The following is a 19250-nucleotide window of genomic DNA, read 5'->3' on the forward strand; positions in this document are numbered from 1 at the left end:
TATAGCAGGTTTTTTTCCAGTATAATTGCTTCTGCATRTCTTTTCTTTCCCCTACMTTTTTTTYCCCCCWTTTTTTCCRCACACATTTCTTCCCCAGCTGTAATTCTTTCTTTCTCRGTAGACGCCRATTGCAGCACTTGCCTGGCTAAACCTCATCTTCCAAAGAGGCTCCACTGTGATTTAAAGCGGATAAAGATTGCTTCCGTGCTTCATCACCTTCACTATTACGGCYGAAGTAACAGCGTTGAGCTGAAGCCGTTGTGAATGTTTTGCTTCTTGGCGACTACAGAACCTGCCGTTTGCGAACCAGGTGCAGCCCCCAAAGTCGGCGCAGCGGAAGGCGGCATCCCTTATAACACCCCATTTCCTTAGCACTGTGTATCCAGATTAGCATCTTGGAAAACCAGTTTGACGCGTGGTCTGCAGGGAGAAGTTCTGAAGCCTAGAAAAGCAGCGGATGGTGACCTGGCTTTAGTTATTTGCGCCTTCGCCTCTTCATGGTCAGGCCKCAGCGTTTCTTAACTCTGGGTCGTGCCCATCCTCTTCTTCCCAAGGGTCACAGGAGGGGCCAACAAAAGCTTAGCGATTTATTTATTTACTTAACAAAGAGATAGCAATTAATTAGTCACATTAATTAAAAACGAGAAAAATAGGACTCGGGAAGACAGTGAATAAAGTCAAATGATGCTGACTTACTGCCGGCAGCAGCTCCGTTCCTGCGAGGCGAGGGAGTGAGGAGCTGCAGCGATCGCTGGTTGCTGATGCACTTAGGTGTGCACACGTCGGGGCAGAGCTGAGCGCCTGTAAGCGCTGGCACCAGCTCAGCTCCTCCAGGATGGGGGCACTTGCTGTGACATGGAATTACAGCTAATTGTCATTATTTGCCCATGAGGAGCTGAACTGTTGCCAGAAATTAAAAATAGCTGTTTTCTGGTTGGGGAGCTCCCATACTTCGGTAGGTTGCACAGACATGGATAATACAACAAGGGCTTTAGACTGGGAAATGGACTGGATTTCAGCAACGTCTTGTGACGTGTTCAGGAACCTTTTAGCTAAGAGGAGGAATAGCGCACAAGTGCATGAGAGACATTATTCGCATACGGTGCGGTAATAATGTGATATAACGACCTTTAAAGAACAGAACAATATAGATGAAAAAGCAGCACCAAGGACATGACATCGGTGTTAACACATACGTGACAATGAAAGGAATTATGACAATGATGTAGTGATAGGAATAATTTAAATTATTCATGCCAATTACTGAGTTCTAAAGTGAAATGTCTTATTCAAGAAGGTTATTGGGACATTCCTGCTGACATTTGAAAAAATATTCCTGTTGACATCTGGAAAAAAAAAAAAAAACAACAACAAAGTCTCATTTGGGCTTCCTAGAAAATTAAGCCTAATACTTATAATAGAGTGTCAGAGTCCAGTACTCTCTGACTAGGGTCTTTTAGCTATTCCACATGAGGAGGGTGTAATGTTTAATATTCGCTTTATTTAGCTGAAGATATTTGATGTCAGACAGGATTTTGATTTAGCAGAGCGATGCAGCAAGATGCAAGTGTGAGTTGCACTTGGCAAACTCCAGCAATTGCAATATACAGGTCAGTAACACACCACCGCGCTGCCCCGACCGGTCCGTAACACGCTCACCGTCACRACGTCCCCAGGAATAGGTGGGTCAGAACCAGCTSGAGCCTGTTGCTCTCTTCGAAGTTCTTTTGTTAGTTGTTGTCGCCTTTGCCTTGAGATAAATTCAGCTTTCTGTGCTACAGCTGTGGTCCGTCGCACCCTGTGATCTCCCCGAGCTTCCCGGCACCTGGCCCTTGYCCAGCTCTTCTGAGCCTTCGTCCAGTCTCGGGGTTTCTCAGTCACGTAGAGCTCGAACTAATTCCCTTCGTGTGCATATTTTCTGTTTCATATTGTGCCAACTCTGAGTAACATTTCTTCTAATTTTTAAATGAAGTTTGTTCACAGCCAGTTTATATCCATCTGCTTTTGTACCAGTGCTGAACAGCCGTTCTTCCCTCTCAGGTTTTATCCTGGTGATAGATAGCCATAATATTCCCTTTAGCTTTTGCTTTTCAGGTTAAACAAAGTTTTGGGCTTCTTACCGTGTCAGGTGCTCTCCCTTCCTGATTACTTAGCAGCCTTTCAGTGCATTTGTTCTGGTCTGAATTAGTCTTTCCTGAATGCAGCTGATCTCACTATCCTGTACCTACCTGGTATTCTAGAATCACACTTTCCTTTTCTGCAGCTTTTCTGCTTTTCTGCAGCACAGTTCACTTGATAAACATATATAAAATACATGGTACCTGACCTGCAGTTTTTTTGTGTCAGCTCTTTCAAAAAACTCTTGTGCTATGTATAACATCATCCTTAGGGGAAATAGAGGAAGAGCATTACTTTTGTTTTGGGGCCATGCCTGTAGACTGTCCGTAATCATTACCTTTTCTTCTTTTCTTCTCTTTATGGTCTCTTTTTAGAAAAGATGGGAGAATTTCTTGGGGTTTTTTTTTTGCTAACAAACAGTTGCAAAATCCAACTCAGCTGGACTTATATTCTTACCTGTCTGCACTACAAGACATAGATTTCTTTCTGATCTTTCTTTCTCCATTCTTTGTCAACTCTTCACACTTTTGATGTGATAATTCTTGCAAGTAGGTTTCAAGCCCCTTCACATTTCCTTTCTCTCTATACTTGAAATACAGATTATTGATACTTTTAATATATTCAGTGAAAAGAAATCCCAGGCTTCCTACGCATTCTTGGGCTCCTCAGTCCCACTGATTTTACTGTCTGGGCTGTTAGCGTATTCAAAGTTTAGCTGATGTAAATCAAGGACCTTAGTTACAAACCTATTTCTCTGTATCCTTCCATTTAAGAGAAATCAAGTTGCAATCACTCAGTGAAAGTTTCTCTCTATAACCAAATCTGCATCTTCATTACTTACAAAAACAAGTTYACAACAGTCTTATCATTTGTTGGATCGGCATCTTTAGTGAAGAAATGAATCAGCAATCGCACACAGGAACACGTGTATCCTGTGTGGCATATCACAGAGTAGACAGCCAAATCAGCTCTACATTTGCTATACAATGGGCAGAGTTATCTAAAAAAGTATACTTGCAGAAAGGAGATGGATTTTAAGAAACTGAAGTTGTTGTGTCACAAAGACGGGCAAGGGAGAAGACCTGGTGGTTGCACAACAGCGAGAGTAGAGGACCTTCTGTGAGGCCTGAAGCTCATCCAGTGATTCAAGCCTATGACCTGGAGGGGACATCTCTAAAGCACTCGTTAGGTCAGTGGCTCATTCTTCTGACCTGTTAATGAGCATATCCTGTGCTCACAATGCATAAAGGCCCCTAAAAATGCATAAAGGCCCCTAAAACATTTTGGGATCTCAAGAAGTAAGGCTCGAGAGTACTGCAAAGTGTTTATTAAGGCTTAGTATTAAAGCAAAGTTTTCCCCATGAGATGTGTGGAAAAGGCTTTTTTCAGATATCCCGCAGTTTCTGAACCTAGAAAAATGTATTTCACTCTTGTTGATCTGGGTCCCTTGAAAGACAAAAGGTAATCACTGAAAAATCATTGGCAGTACGACTGACCATAAAATCATATGCTTTTTATTTAACATAAAATGAAACATTAAGATAAAATACACATTTGTCCATGTGTTGAAGAACTACTGTATTTTACATTCATTTATAAAGCAGGTAGTTTTACATGACAAAAATAAGTGAGGGGAAGAGGAACAGAATCTGCAATAAGACAAGCCACAGGGCAAGCTTTTGCTTTTCAAAGTGCTATCTCCTAAGGGCACACAGATCTTAAAGTAACGGGTTAGAAACAGGCTGTTTTTAGCACTCCTCGGATCCCTCTTAATGCTGGTGAGAAGCTAAGGTGGAATCTTATACAGCAAAACAAGTGAAAACTTGTTCACAGAACAACCCTTGCCAAGATGCATAGCTGCAGCACAACGAACCACATTTGTCCCTGATTTGATTGCTCATTTGCTGGAACTGGCCCATGCGGTTTTTAAAAAAGAAATTATGAAATTATGTTACTTTATTGTAAAGAAGCATGCTGAACTATAATCGTTTTTTTTCCTGGTACAAACCTCGCCACATTTCTTATCTGACTGTTACCTTGCAAAAGGGCTGCGGCAGGGTTCGGGCTTACGATTGCGCGGAAGATTTATGGCGACGGAAGGCGCTACCACCTGCCAGCTAAGTCAGCTAAGTTTGTGCGCACGTCCCTGGTACACCGCTGGATGAAAGATAAGAAAAACTGCAACTGAAACCTCTGTCGCTGAGGTTTAAGCTAATGCCTCTCGCCTCTCAGCTGCAGGTGGGCTGAGAGCGTGCACACAGCTAAAAACATCTCCGGTGGCAGCCCGGCACGCATTAAGCTGCAGGAGCTCCATCACGTTCGTTCGTTTACGGGCCTTTTCTCTCGGAATCGAATTGCCGACTGTGTTGCCTGTTCGTTCGCGTCCCTGGTGTTGGCCCTGGAATTCGGCTGTGACCGACCGTGGAGCCCTGACCCCCAAGCGTCAAACTCCTGGCACAGCTTTTCCCATATAAAATCTGTAATGCGGCATCTGAGAGGTCTAACCAGAAGATACAGGATTACGATTAGCTTTAAGTTTTAAATTGGGATAGGAAGGGATGGGAGATGCAGCAGTACCAGGGGATTTAGGAATGTTTTTTTTTTTAAAAAAGTGCAGCAGATCAAAACACATTACTAGTATATATTTTTTCTAACCCATATATGTTAAATATGAAAACAAATATAAAAGCTGTAATTCCATCTCAGCACTGCGGTAACTTTCCGAGGTGTAACGTTACCAGAAGACTGGGATGAAGCTGGTCTTATTATGTACACTTAGCTAAAATATAGCTCCGTGAGTGTACATATGCACGTACGCACACACATCTGCACAGCCCCCCCCCCCACATATACACTCTATGCATATATATATTTACCTTACCCAAACAGTGGGACCTCCTTATAGTGCAACTGTTTAGAGCGAAAGCCCCACTCAATGTGCAGATAGCAAGTTTTAACAAAATATTTGGGTGCCTTGTTTTGTTTTGCTTTCCAAGAGATTACAATGTAATTGAAGTGGTATAACGATACCAGTTGCCTGCTTTTTCAGCTTTCAGCTTTTTACTTTTAAAGCCTGACTTGTTAACGCCTCTTCTTTTCCCCGCATTCGGCTTCCTTCCCCGTAAGTCCCAGTAACAGAGAATTGTTGTAAACACCTCCAATTTATATATAGCATTCCTGCAACTGCGTGCAGGAATAGTGGGATAGCGTAAACGTAATTGGAGATTCATCGAAGCCAAAACTGACATCACAAAAAACAGGGGTGAGGCAAGTACACTGCGCCTCCTCATACGCCGCGGAGCTATTCCCAGGCTGCTCTCATCCATCACTAACTGGCTCCAGTGAGGAGCTGGCAAAGAGCCTCTTTCCCACCTGTGCACGACTACTCACACCCCTCAGCRGAGAGGTTTGTATTCTCCCTACATACGTAGAAGTGGGGCCAGCAATTATAGGGGCTGCAAATCTCATACGGTCTTTCAGAAACAGGTATTTGTAGAACAAGCCGTATTAACCTGCTATGTGCCGTAAGAAACAGGTAGCTCCATGAAGTAATATCGCGGGGGCAAGGGCACGGATGCCATCATTTCCAACACGTGTTGTGCACTTCAGCTTAATCCTAGAAGGTATTTAGCAACCTCAGCTCTTACCGATTTCAGTGAGGGGTAAAAGTACGACGACCTCATGATTTGGACCCTTTTGTTGACTAACGTGCTCTGCAGCTGCGTTTTGCAGTATTTGCGGGATAACTGCTCCCGAAGTTTGCAGCCTTCATCATTTCTCATCTAGCTGACATTTCTGAATACATAAAACTATGGCCAAAACTAATATTCCATTGAAGCTGGTAGGAATTAAAGCAGCAACGCTTGGCAAAGATGTTCTACCTCCATAAATTCGTGCTACTACATCCTGGAAATAGGATTGCTGTTGGGAATGAGACCAGCAGCCTTAACAGATTGACTGGAGCTTCCTCTTAGGAGACTCGCTACGGATCCCATTCAAGCACAGCTGATGAGAAGTCTTTCCATTTCTAAGAGCTGCAAAGATGTATCATCCTCTACCGTGAGCTTTTGACCTAAATTCCTACAAAGTAAAAAATCTGCTTTGACAGTGTTTCCTTGAAATCACTGGACTTTTGGTATACTGTTTGCATTCCTCGTAAGCACCATCGGATGCTCGCACAAGAAATCAAGCTATCAGCAATATTTATTAAAATTCCAGTGGCACAAAAAAACTGAGTAGCTTCTGATTTTGTTTTGGTCGAGTAGCTTCAGTACCAGTATGTTTCTTTGGCTATAAAGGTAGCATTGCTTGTATAAAAGATCCACCTCAACGTCTTGTCTTCTCACCATAGATTAATGGGTGGTTATGAGGCAAAATAAGAGTATTAATGGAAGGAAACACAAACAGGACACAGGACTGAAAAATGTTCTGTATGCTCTACCTAAAACTGCTAAACTATTCCAAAATTCACTCCTGGCTGAACTTCTGGTTTCCCTGCTACTCTGTAGCCTGCTGAAGAGCAGCTACTGCCGTGGTGCAGTGCTCATACCCCCTCTCCCTCTCTTTTATTCCTCTTCTTTTTTTTTTTTCTTTTAACATTATTACATACTCAAATCCAACCAGCTCAAATACTTTTTAATACACTGAAAATGTAAAATAAAGAATATATGACATACATACAGTATATATATACATATTTCAAATACTTAAAATTCTTATGTAAAATATGATTTTCTATATTATTTGTGTAAAAATACAACTTTTAAAATGGTGTCAACTTGATTTTTCTGTACATACCCTCTATTCCAATTTAAGTCCCTTTTAAAAAGGCAACAGACAGACAAAGTTTTAGTATCTTCTAAATTGTGTTTACAGGCCTGTTGTCAAAACAAGAAAAGCATTTAGTAAACAATATTGGATTTCCTTTTTTTTTTTTAAGAATTCCCATTTTTATTGCATTAATGGAAAAAACGGAATCTTTTCAGTTCTCCTGCCAGTAAAACTATTCTTGGCCTTGCTGAGAAACTGCGTACTCCCAATACCCTGTTTATCTAGTTCATAAATCATCCTTTATCAATTTTTTTATAGATACTAAAAATATATATTACTTAAAATATATTACTGTAAGCTCTTAAAATTGATCTTCAGTTATATCAAATGTATATCATTAAAAAAAACAGGTAACAAAGAAAATTCTGGGTATCGTTATTGTAGCAAGCGCTTGAGCTGTTCTCCCTGTAAGACACCGGTGGCAAACAGAGTCGGTCCGTAAGACGCCTCTCCCGCCCGGTTAATTCTGCGTATATCGGTTAGCTGAGGATGCTCTTCCAAGCCGCCCGGTGCCGCAGCACTAATACCCTAGGAGTGGTTGTCCGTCCGTCCGTCCGTCCTCCCTCCCGTCACAATTAAAGCCGTGCTAATCACGGCAGAGGCAGCTGCCGGCGCGCATGTGCCGCGCGTTGTCCCGCTGCCCCCACCGCGACCGCCGCGTTTTCAGAAGGCGGCTTCGATTTTGGAAGTTCGGACCAGCGCCGATCCGCCTAGCGGGTGAGCGGCGGGAGAGCCGGGAAAAATCCCAAATAAAACTCAAAAAAAATTCCCCCGGGGCTTTAAGTATCCCTGGGGGGATGAGGAAAGACTGCAGGCCTTTCAGCCGCTTCCCTGAAACTAATCCGCGCGTCCCGTGTCCGAGCCGCGCGGATTTTGGGATGCTGCAAGCGCAGCCGGCGGGAAAGGTGGCGCCGAAAGCTCGGCGCGGCACGGCTAACGCTGCAGCCGCCGTCCGGCTGGTTCGAATCGCCTGTCGGACCGCAGCCTCCCCGGGGAACGAAGCCGGCGTCCCGTCCCCGCTACAGCCGCCTCCGTGTGACGGCAAGGACCGGCCCCGGGATATTCGCTGCTGCCTCTGCGGCAGCGTACGCGACCCCTGCGAGAAGTAAAAACCCGTGAGCAGACCCCCCGGCAGCTACYGCTTCGACCAGGAACCTGCTCCCCGGCGGCGATTGCTCACAGCCGTAGAAAAGACACAACTCTAGACGAGAGCAGCTGTAAAGAGAACTGGCCTTTCCTTCCGATCTAAGGAGGGACGTAAAAGTTTCAAGCAAATTTCCTTCCCTGCGTTACTAACCTGCATCTCAAAGCCTTGAGCTCGTTTCTAGAGCCGCATTCGTTCCTCCACTGCAGCAACCTGCATGTGATTTTTTTTCCTTTTTTTTTTTTTTTTTGCATAATCAGTTTATATTTCTAGTTCTCATGCTGCAGGGTTTGGATTGTGACCCAAAAGGGAATATTTAAATCTGAGTATTTTTTCTTACTCGAGTGGCTGTTACTGCCACAAACGTGGTTTGACGTTAGGCTTTGTAAAAATTTTTTATCTCAGCATTTTATTTGTTATGAGAGCATTTGCTATAAAGTGCTATTAATTTTACACCTGGGGCATCGAAGTCTAATGTTTTAAACCATGTCACAACAACCCTTTTAATTATAAATCCAGTGTGAAAGCAGGTTTATTACTTTGCTGGAACAGGAGGAAGGTGAGATGAAGGGAGGAGTGGAGACTGGAGAGAGAAGCCTCAACAGCAAGGCAGCAGGCTAACACGGCTTAGGGAATATCCTACCCAGGCAGCAGCGTTTTCCCCTTCGAAAATACATTATTAAATAACCGCCACTACAAAACATGCAAAAGTATCAATGTTCTATGTAGACYTGTACTTCTGTTAAGTGATTATTACACAGACACCTGTCATTCCTTACGGTTTCCTAACCGCTTAATGCCCTCTTGCAAACCTATAGATATTGTGCCATCAAGTTCCACCTAGGAGCTCATTGCATATGGCAAAATCAAAGACGTGCAGTTAAAAGAATGTTCTGTCCTAAAAAGGAATAGAATAAAAGCAGCCCAATAAAAGTGCTGATCCATTAAAATATAACTAAGGCACTGAACAGAGTTGTAAACTTCCAAGTCATCACACAAGATGGCTATACTGTCCGATAAAGTCTGGGATCCTACTGAAATCCTAGCGGTCGCTATACAGCCAGACTCRGCAGATCTTGGATCTAGTTCCCTTCTGGCTGGGACGGAAACTGCGAAGCTCCTGCGGCGCCGCTGGCGAGGCAGCAGCTCCCTGCGTTTCCAAAGCAGGCTCACCGAGAGCAAACGCGGCACAGAAAACCGAACCYCCGCGCTTCGGGGGACACGTGTAAAATTTAAAGGAAGTAACGAGCAGGAATCGCAGCTAGGGTCTCTACTGTGGCTATTTTATAAAACGCTGAGAGGAGTAATGAAACGGTCTTTTAAAGTGACAGCAAATTTAAACACAAATTTGCATTTTTTAATTTATAAATTTAAATTTGACAGCAAATCTAAAAGCTCGTAAAAACTAAGAGCGAGCCTACAGATCACAGTGTGCTACTCCTTCATCATCTTCTCTTTCCTTTTCTTATGCAGCCTTGTCAGCATAGAAAAATTGCATGGATAAAAGTCAAGGTGTGAGCAGATTTCATCTAATTATGCCAGTAAAATCTCTTTGCTCTTATTTGATGTAAGAGTGACTTTTTCGGTTTAGTTTGTAACGAGGAACAATCTTTAAAACAGATTATTCTTGAGTAACTGTCGTATACGGGAAGGAGCACGTCTGAATTAGGATTACAATGCTGTAACTCTTCTTTTCTATGTAGGCAAAGGCTGGAGCTAAGAAGGGAGCAGAACAAGGTAACGTCCTGCCATCAGTTCTCCACTTCCTAAGGTATAAAACTTGAAACCATGCCAGTGTGTCCTGGAATTAAAAAAAAAAATGCAGGAATTCGTGTTACAGAAGAGGGAAGCAGGCAGCAAGAGGCCGCTGTCCAAATCAGTATTATTCCTATGGACAGGTCAACCCAGAAAACAAGATTATCCCTTTTACAGAGTGTCCGTGATTGCGACGGTAGAAGCCGACCTGTGTTTGCTGGTTTGGGTCTCTGCACGTATCTGCATGAGGATGGCAGCCGGAGCACCCAAATCCGGTGTGGTGTTTTCTGGGCAACAACCACCGACGATGCATGTTTAGCATGACACAAATATCGGGAGTAATTTTTGTGTTTTTTTGGKTTTTTTTTTGAGATTTAAGTGGTAGATTAAAAAAAAATTTACTATTTTATAATAGCTACATTCTTTTCACCACTGGATATCTAAGCAGCTATGCATAATTCAAAAGCAGGGGTCACTCGCTCCCCAATAAACTCAAGATGAGCAAACCTAAGACAAAGATATACTGCAGGTCTCGCTAATTCACACATAATAATCCTGGTTTGGAGGATACCATGCACTGCCGGCAGAGAAGGAAAATTTTTTATTATGAAGTGATTAAGTCTGCAAACTCTTTTTATCACTAACAAATGAATCACCACCCCCTCCTTGGAAAAACACGCCGTGTTCCCCAGGCAGGATTTCTGATCTTTGACAATGGCACGCCAGGTCCTCTTCTCACATGAGAGGGAGGGAAAAGGGGAAAAGCAGTAGTATAGTCGAATGGAACGAAGGAAAAAAGACTTAGGACCCCAGCTAATAATACAGCTTGTCATACTGACTTCGTTAATATTGCTTCATCTTAAAAAGGCCTTTGGATTAAAAGTGAATTCAGTGCTTTTCCATCAAAAAGATACATAAGTTTTTACCTGACCAAGATCCAGTATTCCCGTCCCCTCCCCCCAACCCCCCCAACAGTGACAGCATGGAACTGGATGTGATTCCTGAACCTGATGTTCTTTGTTGTGGAAGAGAAAGAACATATAAATCCTTGATACGATGTGGACATGTTGCAATACATCAAAATGCAGATTGGTCTATGGTTTTTTTAGCCAGCTTATCATAAACTCTTGTTACTGAGAATATAGTACCATTTTATAACTGCTTTAATTCTGATTGACCAAAGTGAATGAATTTGTGAACATTGACGCTCCTGAAAGTGAGGAACGAACATCACTAGCGACRTCCCATGATTACGTAAGGGACGAGCCATGTCCCGTTGCTCCGGTCCCCGAACGCGACGTACCTCTGCCAGCCTGCCCCGGTCCCGACCTCCCGCTCCAACTAACGCAGTTCTGGACCTCACCGAGTAAAAACCAGGAGTCAGGTCAAAGGATTTGGTATGTCAAAACACAGAGACATCCACTGGGGGAGAACGATGAGGCCCAACATGATACTTGTTTTCCTTGCCCTATGCTTAGCTAAATAAAAAATCTTCTACAGAAACTAGAGAAGTCTGACTATTCTGGAGGTTTAACGAGCCACAGCAAGCTTTCTGGAAAACAGTATGACAGAGGGTGACATTTAGTGCACTTCACTTCTATAATGTACTGTAACGTTAAATTGATGGTTGGAAACTGTGGGAATGGCACTTTCCAGCTCACTTGAAATGCCTAATAAAGCAGGTTTCTACTGAATCCTGAAGGTCCAGAAATGAAATGCAGTTCAGCAAATATTAGTGATCTCTGCTTTAAATGGTTCCTGGAATTACTGATAATCACAGTTACTGAGTTCTTTTAGTGATTTAAATTCTTGAATCCTATGGTTAGTACAGTTGCCTTTTGCAGTATTTACCAGTAGCAAATCAAGATACTACCTTCCTAAAAACAACGTTACTGCAACTGACTGCGTGAAGAGGAAAGGATATGCAAATCAAAAACACCAGCCAGTATTGCACAACCCAGTATGCCTTCCAGAAAGAGTCAGGCCACAACTGATGGGCAATGATTTGAAAGGCTGGTATAACRTTAAAGCCTTCCACTTCTGAAAAATTTGAACTCAAAATCAGAGCAACGGAAATAAGCCCATTCTGGGGTTCCTGCTTCAGTGCTCTGTGATCAGTCAGTACAAATGTTTAGTTCCTTGATTATCCAGTTCTTCTCTTTGTCAAGAGAAAACCAACAGGCTAAAGTTTTGCTGGGGGTTCACTCCCCCATCTAGAGCAGAGCTCAGCAAACATGCTGGATAGCAGGCTGGGGTTAATGAAACTGCAGTACAAGTCAAACACTATCTCCTAAAAGACTGAAAAAATATTTTTAAACAAAATAATGTGACATATTTACATAATTCCTTAAGTGCAAACTCTTGTCACAATTCACGTAGTTGAGCTCAATTTAGACTCACTGTACAAGGTGCTCTTTCTTTAATGAAAGAAGAACTCTACTCTGTATTCCTGATTCAGTAACGTGTCTCTTGTGCAAGGCAGTAAATTTCCTGTTTCTTCCCACTGTACTTTCAAAAGCAAAGGCAAAAGCCATCTTCTTCCCCATTTCATGTCTCAGTTACCGCACAACAAGGCAGGAGACACAGAGCTTAGAGGGGCCAATGCAATCGTCATGGCAGAAGGCACCACAACCCTTGCACATGATCATGGCTTTCAACCTGCAGTAACATTTGGAAGGGGAATCCTCCATGCTGCTGTCTTCAGCAAAGGCTTGAACCGGGATGGTCTGACCGTGGTTGCCAGAGTTCATAGCTTGGCTGGTGGGAATGGTGGTTACAGTCACCGAAAAGGACATGACATTCCCCATGCTACTAGACAACTGATTGCATTCAGACAGCCCAGTCATAAGAGACCCTTGGTTCACATCTGGAGAGGTGGAGACATTTATTGTGCCACTATAACTGGGACCAATGAGCTGTGCTGCAGCATTGCCACACAGCTTTGGAGGATGCGAATGAGAATGCAGTGGAGACTGGTGCTGAGCAGAGTCTGATGATGGTACAGAAGAACTGAAAAGCTCAGGATTGCTATGCATTTTTCCCCTCATTGCATGTGCCATTTGCTCTTGAGCTGCTTGAATAAAATCTCTTGCTAACGTAGTTCCATCAAATGTCTGAACAGTCTCCTTGTTGACTGCTGCTTGCTGAGACATGACTGCTTCTGTCTTGACACTCTTTTTAACAAGGACGCTGTAATCTGAAGAATTTATGCTATGTGATACCTGTTCTTTTTCACCCTCATCAGAAACCTGGGTAGTCAGGGGTTCCTCTTTTACACTGGTATGTTCACGTTCGTCACCAGTACTCTCATCATCTGCATCTCCTTCATCACTGCTACTGCCGTTGCCAGGTATCTCCTCACATTCCCCAAATTCTATTTTGGGAGCATCAGCAGGACTGTCCAAGCGGTTTTCAGGGTTCAGGGAAAAGCCTCTCCTCAAACTCTCTGAACCACGACCGTATGTGGAAATGTTGAGCAGATAATGACCAGACATAGCAGGCTTGGACGTCCTTCTGCCCATGAAACCCAGCATAAATCTCTGGCTGGTGGAGCTGTTTTCTAACTGGAAACCTGAGTGGGTAAGGTTCAGTTGTGAAGGCTGAAGGACTGGGAACAAATTCTGCCTCTGGACCCTCTTGATAAGAGTCTGAAGGATCTGCTCTTGCGTTGTTTTGCTAAGTATCTCTTGGCACTGGTGCTGGTCAACACTGGGGTCCTTTCCTGAGAGGAGCTGAAATGTCCTTGGAATGTTAGGCAGAGGCCTGTTCTGGCAGAAGATCTTTCCAAGCTGTTGCGTGGGTAAATTTGACTGCCTGTCACCACCTTCAGCTCCAGTACCGTTCCCTGCTATGCTGGTAGCGCTGGACAGTGCTGCTCCTTTTTCTTCATTAGAAGCTAGTGGGACAGTTTTCATTTCTACTTTGGTGAGAGGCTTAGGCAGGATTTGTTCCAGGGGGACATCCTTCCCTTGAAGAAGTTGGGTAACCAAAGGGTTGTTAGCAGGAATACTGGAGCTTGTTTTGGGAAGGGCCCCACTTGCACTTGAAGTTACGTGAATTTTAAGGCTAGATGCTACTGACAAAGTGTTAGAGGATGGAATAGATGTAGCAGATGCGATCACACCACCAGCCTGGGCCTCTGAGCTTATGGATGCTAGTGAAGACGTCAGAGAGGAAGGAGATTTGCTTTTAGAAACATCTAAACTGGTCCCTCCTAAGGCTGTAGGTGCTACCTTAGTTATGTTTGTGTTGGTATCTGCTGCGGACACAGTGACACAGATCGTTCCATCCCTGACAGCAGACGCCCCACAGGCCTGGCTTGGACCTGCTGGAGCAGAAGGTGCTTTCTCTTGTCTGTCATTGCTAACAGCATAGGGGGAGCCTGAAACCGGATTCACAGGCTTATTTGGGGGGCTCTGTTTTATTCTGTTAATTTTGTCTAATGCTGATACCGCTGATGAGGAGGAGTTGGTGCCCGTATTGCTGGCTGGAGTTCTGGGTTGTAACGTGGAAGTTTGCTGTAGTTGTGCTCTAGAAAGATCGTGAGGTGGCGTCTGGTCCGCGGCCTGGGTCTCCATTTGGGGACGGCTCCCTGCACAGTGGGGAAGAAACCTTCGCGAACTTCCCCCGCTTCCAGTTCCTGCCAGTTCCAGTGCATTTCCTCGAATTCCAGTTTCGCCGATTCCGCTGGCTGCTGCGTTACTCCTCTCTCCTCCACCGCCGGGGCCGGGCGGACCCCCGCCGCCCCCCGGCCCCGGCCCCGGCACTGCTCCCCCCGCGGAGGCGGCGGCGGCGGCGGCTGCCGCCCTCTGAGCCTTGGCTTGCTGGGCTTTCGCCTTGATGTCCGCCAAAGTTCTGGCGCCCGTTCTTCCCGGACTGGTGACCGAGGCTGGAAAACGCGCCCTGGGAGAGACCTGGCCCCCAGGAAATGGCATCGGGGAGATTCTGGAAACAGGAATCTAAAACAGAGGAGGAGGAAAGCGCGACTGAGACACGACTGAGAACATTTAACCCACGTATTTAAGAACTGAAGCATTTGGAATTGTAGTCTTAGGGAAATCCCTTAGTTCTTACCCAAGATAAATATGAAAAAGGACACGTATGACCTTTAGATGCCTGGCACACCTGCGCTAAATCTGTTTCAATCTTAGTAACTCGGACTGGAAGCTCATCCCTTGCAATCACAGGTCAGTACATCAGACACTACTATTCTTAAGTTTACGAGCTCCCCCAGAAAACGCCTGCGCTCTAAGGGGCGCAGGACTCCGAACTCAACCTGCCATCCCTCGCTCCGAGTTTCAAAGCACTCTGTATTACTAAATCATCTGCCGTGTTTATCACATCACACTGGAAGGTCAACCATCCTTCCTGTGTGATGTTCCAGTTCTCTTTTATTGACAGTTTCCCCCCAATTTTGTGTCATTAACAAATTTCGTTAGTGCTTTCTTACTTTTGTGCTATACCTACTAGTGAACATCATTTTAATAATGAACCATTTTTAAAATTTTGTTTGTACACTGCCTAGTATAAAAGAATTTTAATATGGGATCAGAACTCCTAGAAGATACAGTAAAACAGTAACTAAGCAGTTTTCCATTTACAACTTATGCCTAAGGCCCAAAACCAGGGAGTTAAATTTTAAACAGAGGAAATTCTAGGTAGAAAAAGCATAGAGCCTATTCTACAGAAATCAAACTTGCGTATTCATGCACATATGACTGTAAAAAATAATACTGTGCTGATTCATCCATTAATATCTACTGTTCAGTATAACATCCCTGAAGAAAGAATCAGAATTATCGGTACACATGCAATCTTGTAGCTGCTTTGACTGAAAGAGAATCCAACATCTGAAAGGAGGTTGTTTATTATTTGCYAAATGGGTATTTCCCGGAGGTTTAGTAGCAGCTGTGTAATCCCAAGAGCTGGATCTCAATTGCAAGAGAACAGCATTTTCCAAGCTGGAAACTTTTCTTTCGTGTTTCCATTTTGCCTATTCTAGTGGCAATTTATTGTCTGTTTCCTTTCATATGTAGATTCTTGCTGAGCCTCAGCAGCTGAAGGACTTTTGGAACTGAGATGTTCCCTAAAATAGTCTTTCCCTGCTACTTAGTCTGACACCACACTGCATTCAGCTGGCATAAACGGTAACTATATCATTTCTAGGTGGTCTTGTTTTAATCACAGGCACCTAATTTAGTTTCTTGGCTTGATATAATACAGGAAGCTGCTGATACCATTCTTTCTGGGCCTGTTATTGTGCTGCTGGCGATATTCATACACCTACAAAGTTCTGCGCGCTCCTGGGCTGCAACTTCCCTTGTTACTATGGTCCTGCAATTCCTCCCCAGCTCTCCCCAGCGCCCGTCCGTCGTGCTCTACATCACTGGCTATTACGCTCATTCCTGGGCTTTCGCACAATTGCCAAAGCTTCTGGCCGACGTATCTTTTAACAGATGCATGTGTTCRAGAGAGGCTTAACTGAATGTCATTAGCCAGCTGGCAGGCTCCCTTTAGCAAACAGCTAAGCTTTCACATTTTTGGATCAAGTACTTTCATCATTATAATAAGCAGGTAACAAAATTTACACACATCGAGGGGATTGAACTGACAAAGCATGTTTGTGAGAGCTGAACTGACTGATATAAAGCCACTCTACGGAACTGTCTTCAGTTCTCTTTACCTTGAGCGGGGGTACACGTGGCACCTGGGTCCCAGCGGCAGGAAAGGACTGCGCCTGGGTCTGAAATGACTGCTGGTGCTGACAGTTCTCCATGACGCGTGGCTTTTTTTCAGGAGTGATTAGAGCTTCTTCCCGATTCTCTGACTTCCTCTTATGGCCTTCAACGCTGACTTCCATTTCTTCATTTACAGGGGACTTCTTCTCCGGTGATTCTGGAGTAGTCACTTGACTAGTCGTGCTTGCTACTACTTCACCTGCTTCAGGGCTCTTTGGTTTACTTGGGGCCAAAGCTGAGGTACTCGTAGTCTCTTTTACCAATATTTCCTTTGAGGCAGCATGCTTTTTCTCTTCTTCTGGCTTTTGACTAATGGCAGTTTGTGGTTTCTCTCGAATGGGTTCTCCACTACCTTTTAAAGGCCTGGAGAGAGAATGGTYACTAGGCTTCACTGCTCCACCATCTGAGGAAACCGAGGCCTCTGCAGATTTGGCTATTTTTGGCTGCGTGTCCTCTCTTTTTTCCTCTCCTCCTTTTTTCATTGCTGGTGCTTCCTGGACTGCTTGTGCTTTAGGCTCTAGTGCAGAAGTAATCTCCTCTTTGAGTGGTGCCAGAACGGCTGGCATGCATTTTGGCTGTTCAGCTGCTGGATTTCCAGTCTCTGTCTCAGCAGGACTGGTGTTTGCTGTCAGTCTCTTGGACTCTTCAGGGCTTAGTCCAGAACTAAAAAGAAGAACAGAACTTTTGTTTTATAAAACATTTTTGAAAAAAGCACACTATCCTTATGATTCCCTACACACCATGACCTAACGAACTATGTCACCGCCCCCCTAATTTTATACCACAGCCTTTGAAAACCTCCAGTGCTGCTAGTACTTCCAAGCGAAACAGAACTTAATAGCTAAGTTTAAAACCAACTACATGAAATACATGTAACATACGCCTTCCTGCACCATCAAAAACCTGCGAGTATTTCACTGTATTGTTCATCCCTCTTCCTTTGTGGAAGAAATGAACAAACTGGGAATCTAACTCCCAGAGAGACATCTGATATGGGATTAAATACATACATCCCTCTTAACTAAATATCAAATCTGATTTTTTGCCCAAACATGAATCTATAAAGTCTGATGAAGCCAGTCTGATGAAGACTGCTATGGGATTGGTATCTACCAAACAAGCTCTTACGAACTTGATTTTCAACACTTCCTCAGGCAATAGTTTCAGAACCATTATTTCTTTCAAAAGCTGCTCTTGAAAGAGGTGTTTCATGTGGTAAAAGAGCTTTCATCTCTGAGAACTTCAGTTCTCTCTAGTACTGCCATTCTGCAAGACACGTCCACGCTGTCCTGCTGTCCCTTGGAGGAGCCTAAAGCTTGAAGAATAAGGCTGTCACATTTTCATCTTCCAGCACAGAAAGCCATAAGTATTTATATTCTGGTTTTCAGCACTGCGAGAAATTGAGTAAGTTAAATGAGTGAAGCTCTGTGCTAATGCTAATGCCACCTGCAAGATCACTTGCATTCTCAAACTGGTTATTTGATAAGTATGTGTATTCCTTTGCTCAGTATTGCAATCTGTCATATATAAGTGCATACATACCAGCCTCCTACTCAGCCACGAAGCCCCAAACTATCAGACCATGGAACGCTAAAAATAGGGTTTAGAATAAGCCAAATGCTGCAGGGGGTTAAAACGTCATAGATGAATGGGAGGGAGACTGGCGGATAGTCCAGCGACAAGTATAAAAGCTAACTGTAAAGATGCAGGAGGGAGAAATTCCTGATTAGCTATTTATATGCACCTGTTCATTTTCGAGTTTCTTAGTGTAAAATTACTCACACAGAAACCTAAGATCTTCCCCACACGCCAAAAGGATAGGAAAATCTTGAAGCAAAAAGAAACAGAGTGAAATACAGACTTGGGAGTCTAAGCAAGTAGGTGCCTCATTCAGGATATGGGGAAATGCACCGGATTCTATATAGCAGGTGACTTACTGAAAGTCCAGGTACCCTCAAATACCATATACCTGTGGATCATTCAGATGCTTGGAGTTACACTAAAGAACYGTAAGAGAGGAGCTTCTCAAAATGCCAGAGTAAGGAGAGGGAAAGGTTAAAGGTGTAAAGCCTAAATCACATCCTCAACTCAAGGTTAAAGCATTAGAAATCATATGAAAGCAAACACACTGGTTCTGAACTAGATCGCTCAGAAGATACTTTCTCAGTTCAGTGACAGTGAGATGAAACTGGACCTTGTTACGGGACCAATGAAAAGTAATGTTTATTAAAGGCAGCAAAAGCAAGCCAAAAACTTAGGAACTGATACTCCTGGACAGGCAGTAAGGGGGGGCGGGGGGAACAGCTGAATGTCTTACCTCTGACCATAGTAACTCTCGAAAAAATGTTCCTTCCACAGCTCCACCTTCTTTTCTTTTTCTATCTCTTGACGTATTCTTAGCTGCATTTCCGGTGTAAACTCACCTGTAAAATGCAATAAAGGATATCTGCAAGAAAAGCTAGGGGTAAGATGGAGTAGGACAACCGCAGGAGCCTTCTCGCTTGCCGATTAAAGGATGCTATCGCCCAGAAGTGCCCTTCCCCGGTTGTTAGGGCCCTGCCCGCAACACTTCAGCGTTTGTCCTGAGCTGCAAGGTGTTTGGCTGCTGTCTGCTCCTGGCAGTGCAACCGCTCGAGCCCGACAGTCAGAACTACTGTCCCTGTCAC

At 44.0% G+C, this 19250-nt stretch overlaps 1 protein-coding gene across 11 annotated transcripts in view; it reads right to left on the reverse strand.

Moving 5' to 3' along the window:
- Nucleotides 1-3610: 3610 nt before the first annotated feature.
- Nucleotides 3611-19250, reverse strand: part of ASXL2 (ASXL transcriptional regulator 2) — a 138317-nt gene continuing 122677 nt past the window's right edge. For all 11 annotated transcript variants that reach the window (XM_026080203.1, XM_026080201.1, XM_026080208.1 and 8 more), the window contains 3 exons: nucleotides 18902-19007; nucleotides 16530-17247; nucleotides 3611-14805 (listed from right to left, as the gene is read on the reverse strand). In XM_026080203.1, the coding sequence (XP_025935988.1) occupies nucleotides 12406-14805; nucleotides 16530-17247; nucleotides 18902-19007 (3224 nt within the window). In that variant the 3' untranslated portion in view covers nucleotides 3611-12405. The remainder of the gene's footprint in view (nucleotides 14806-16529; nucleotides 17248-18901; nucleotides 19008-19250) is intronic.

This window comes from Apteryx rowi, unplaced genomic scaffold (genome assembly GCF_003343035.1).
Source record: "Apteryx rowi isolate R43461 unplaced genomic scaffold, aptRow1 scaffold_511, whole genome shotgun sequence".
Classification (NCBI taxonomy): domain Eukaryota; kingdom Metazoa; phylum Chordata; class Aves; order Apterygiformes; family Apterygidae; genus Apteryx; species Apteryx rowi.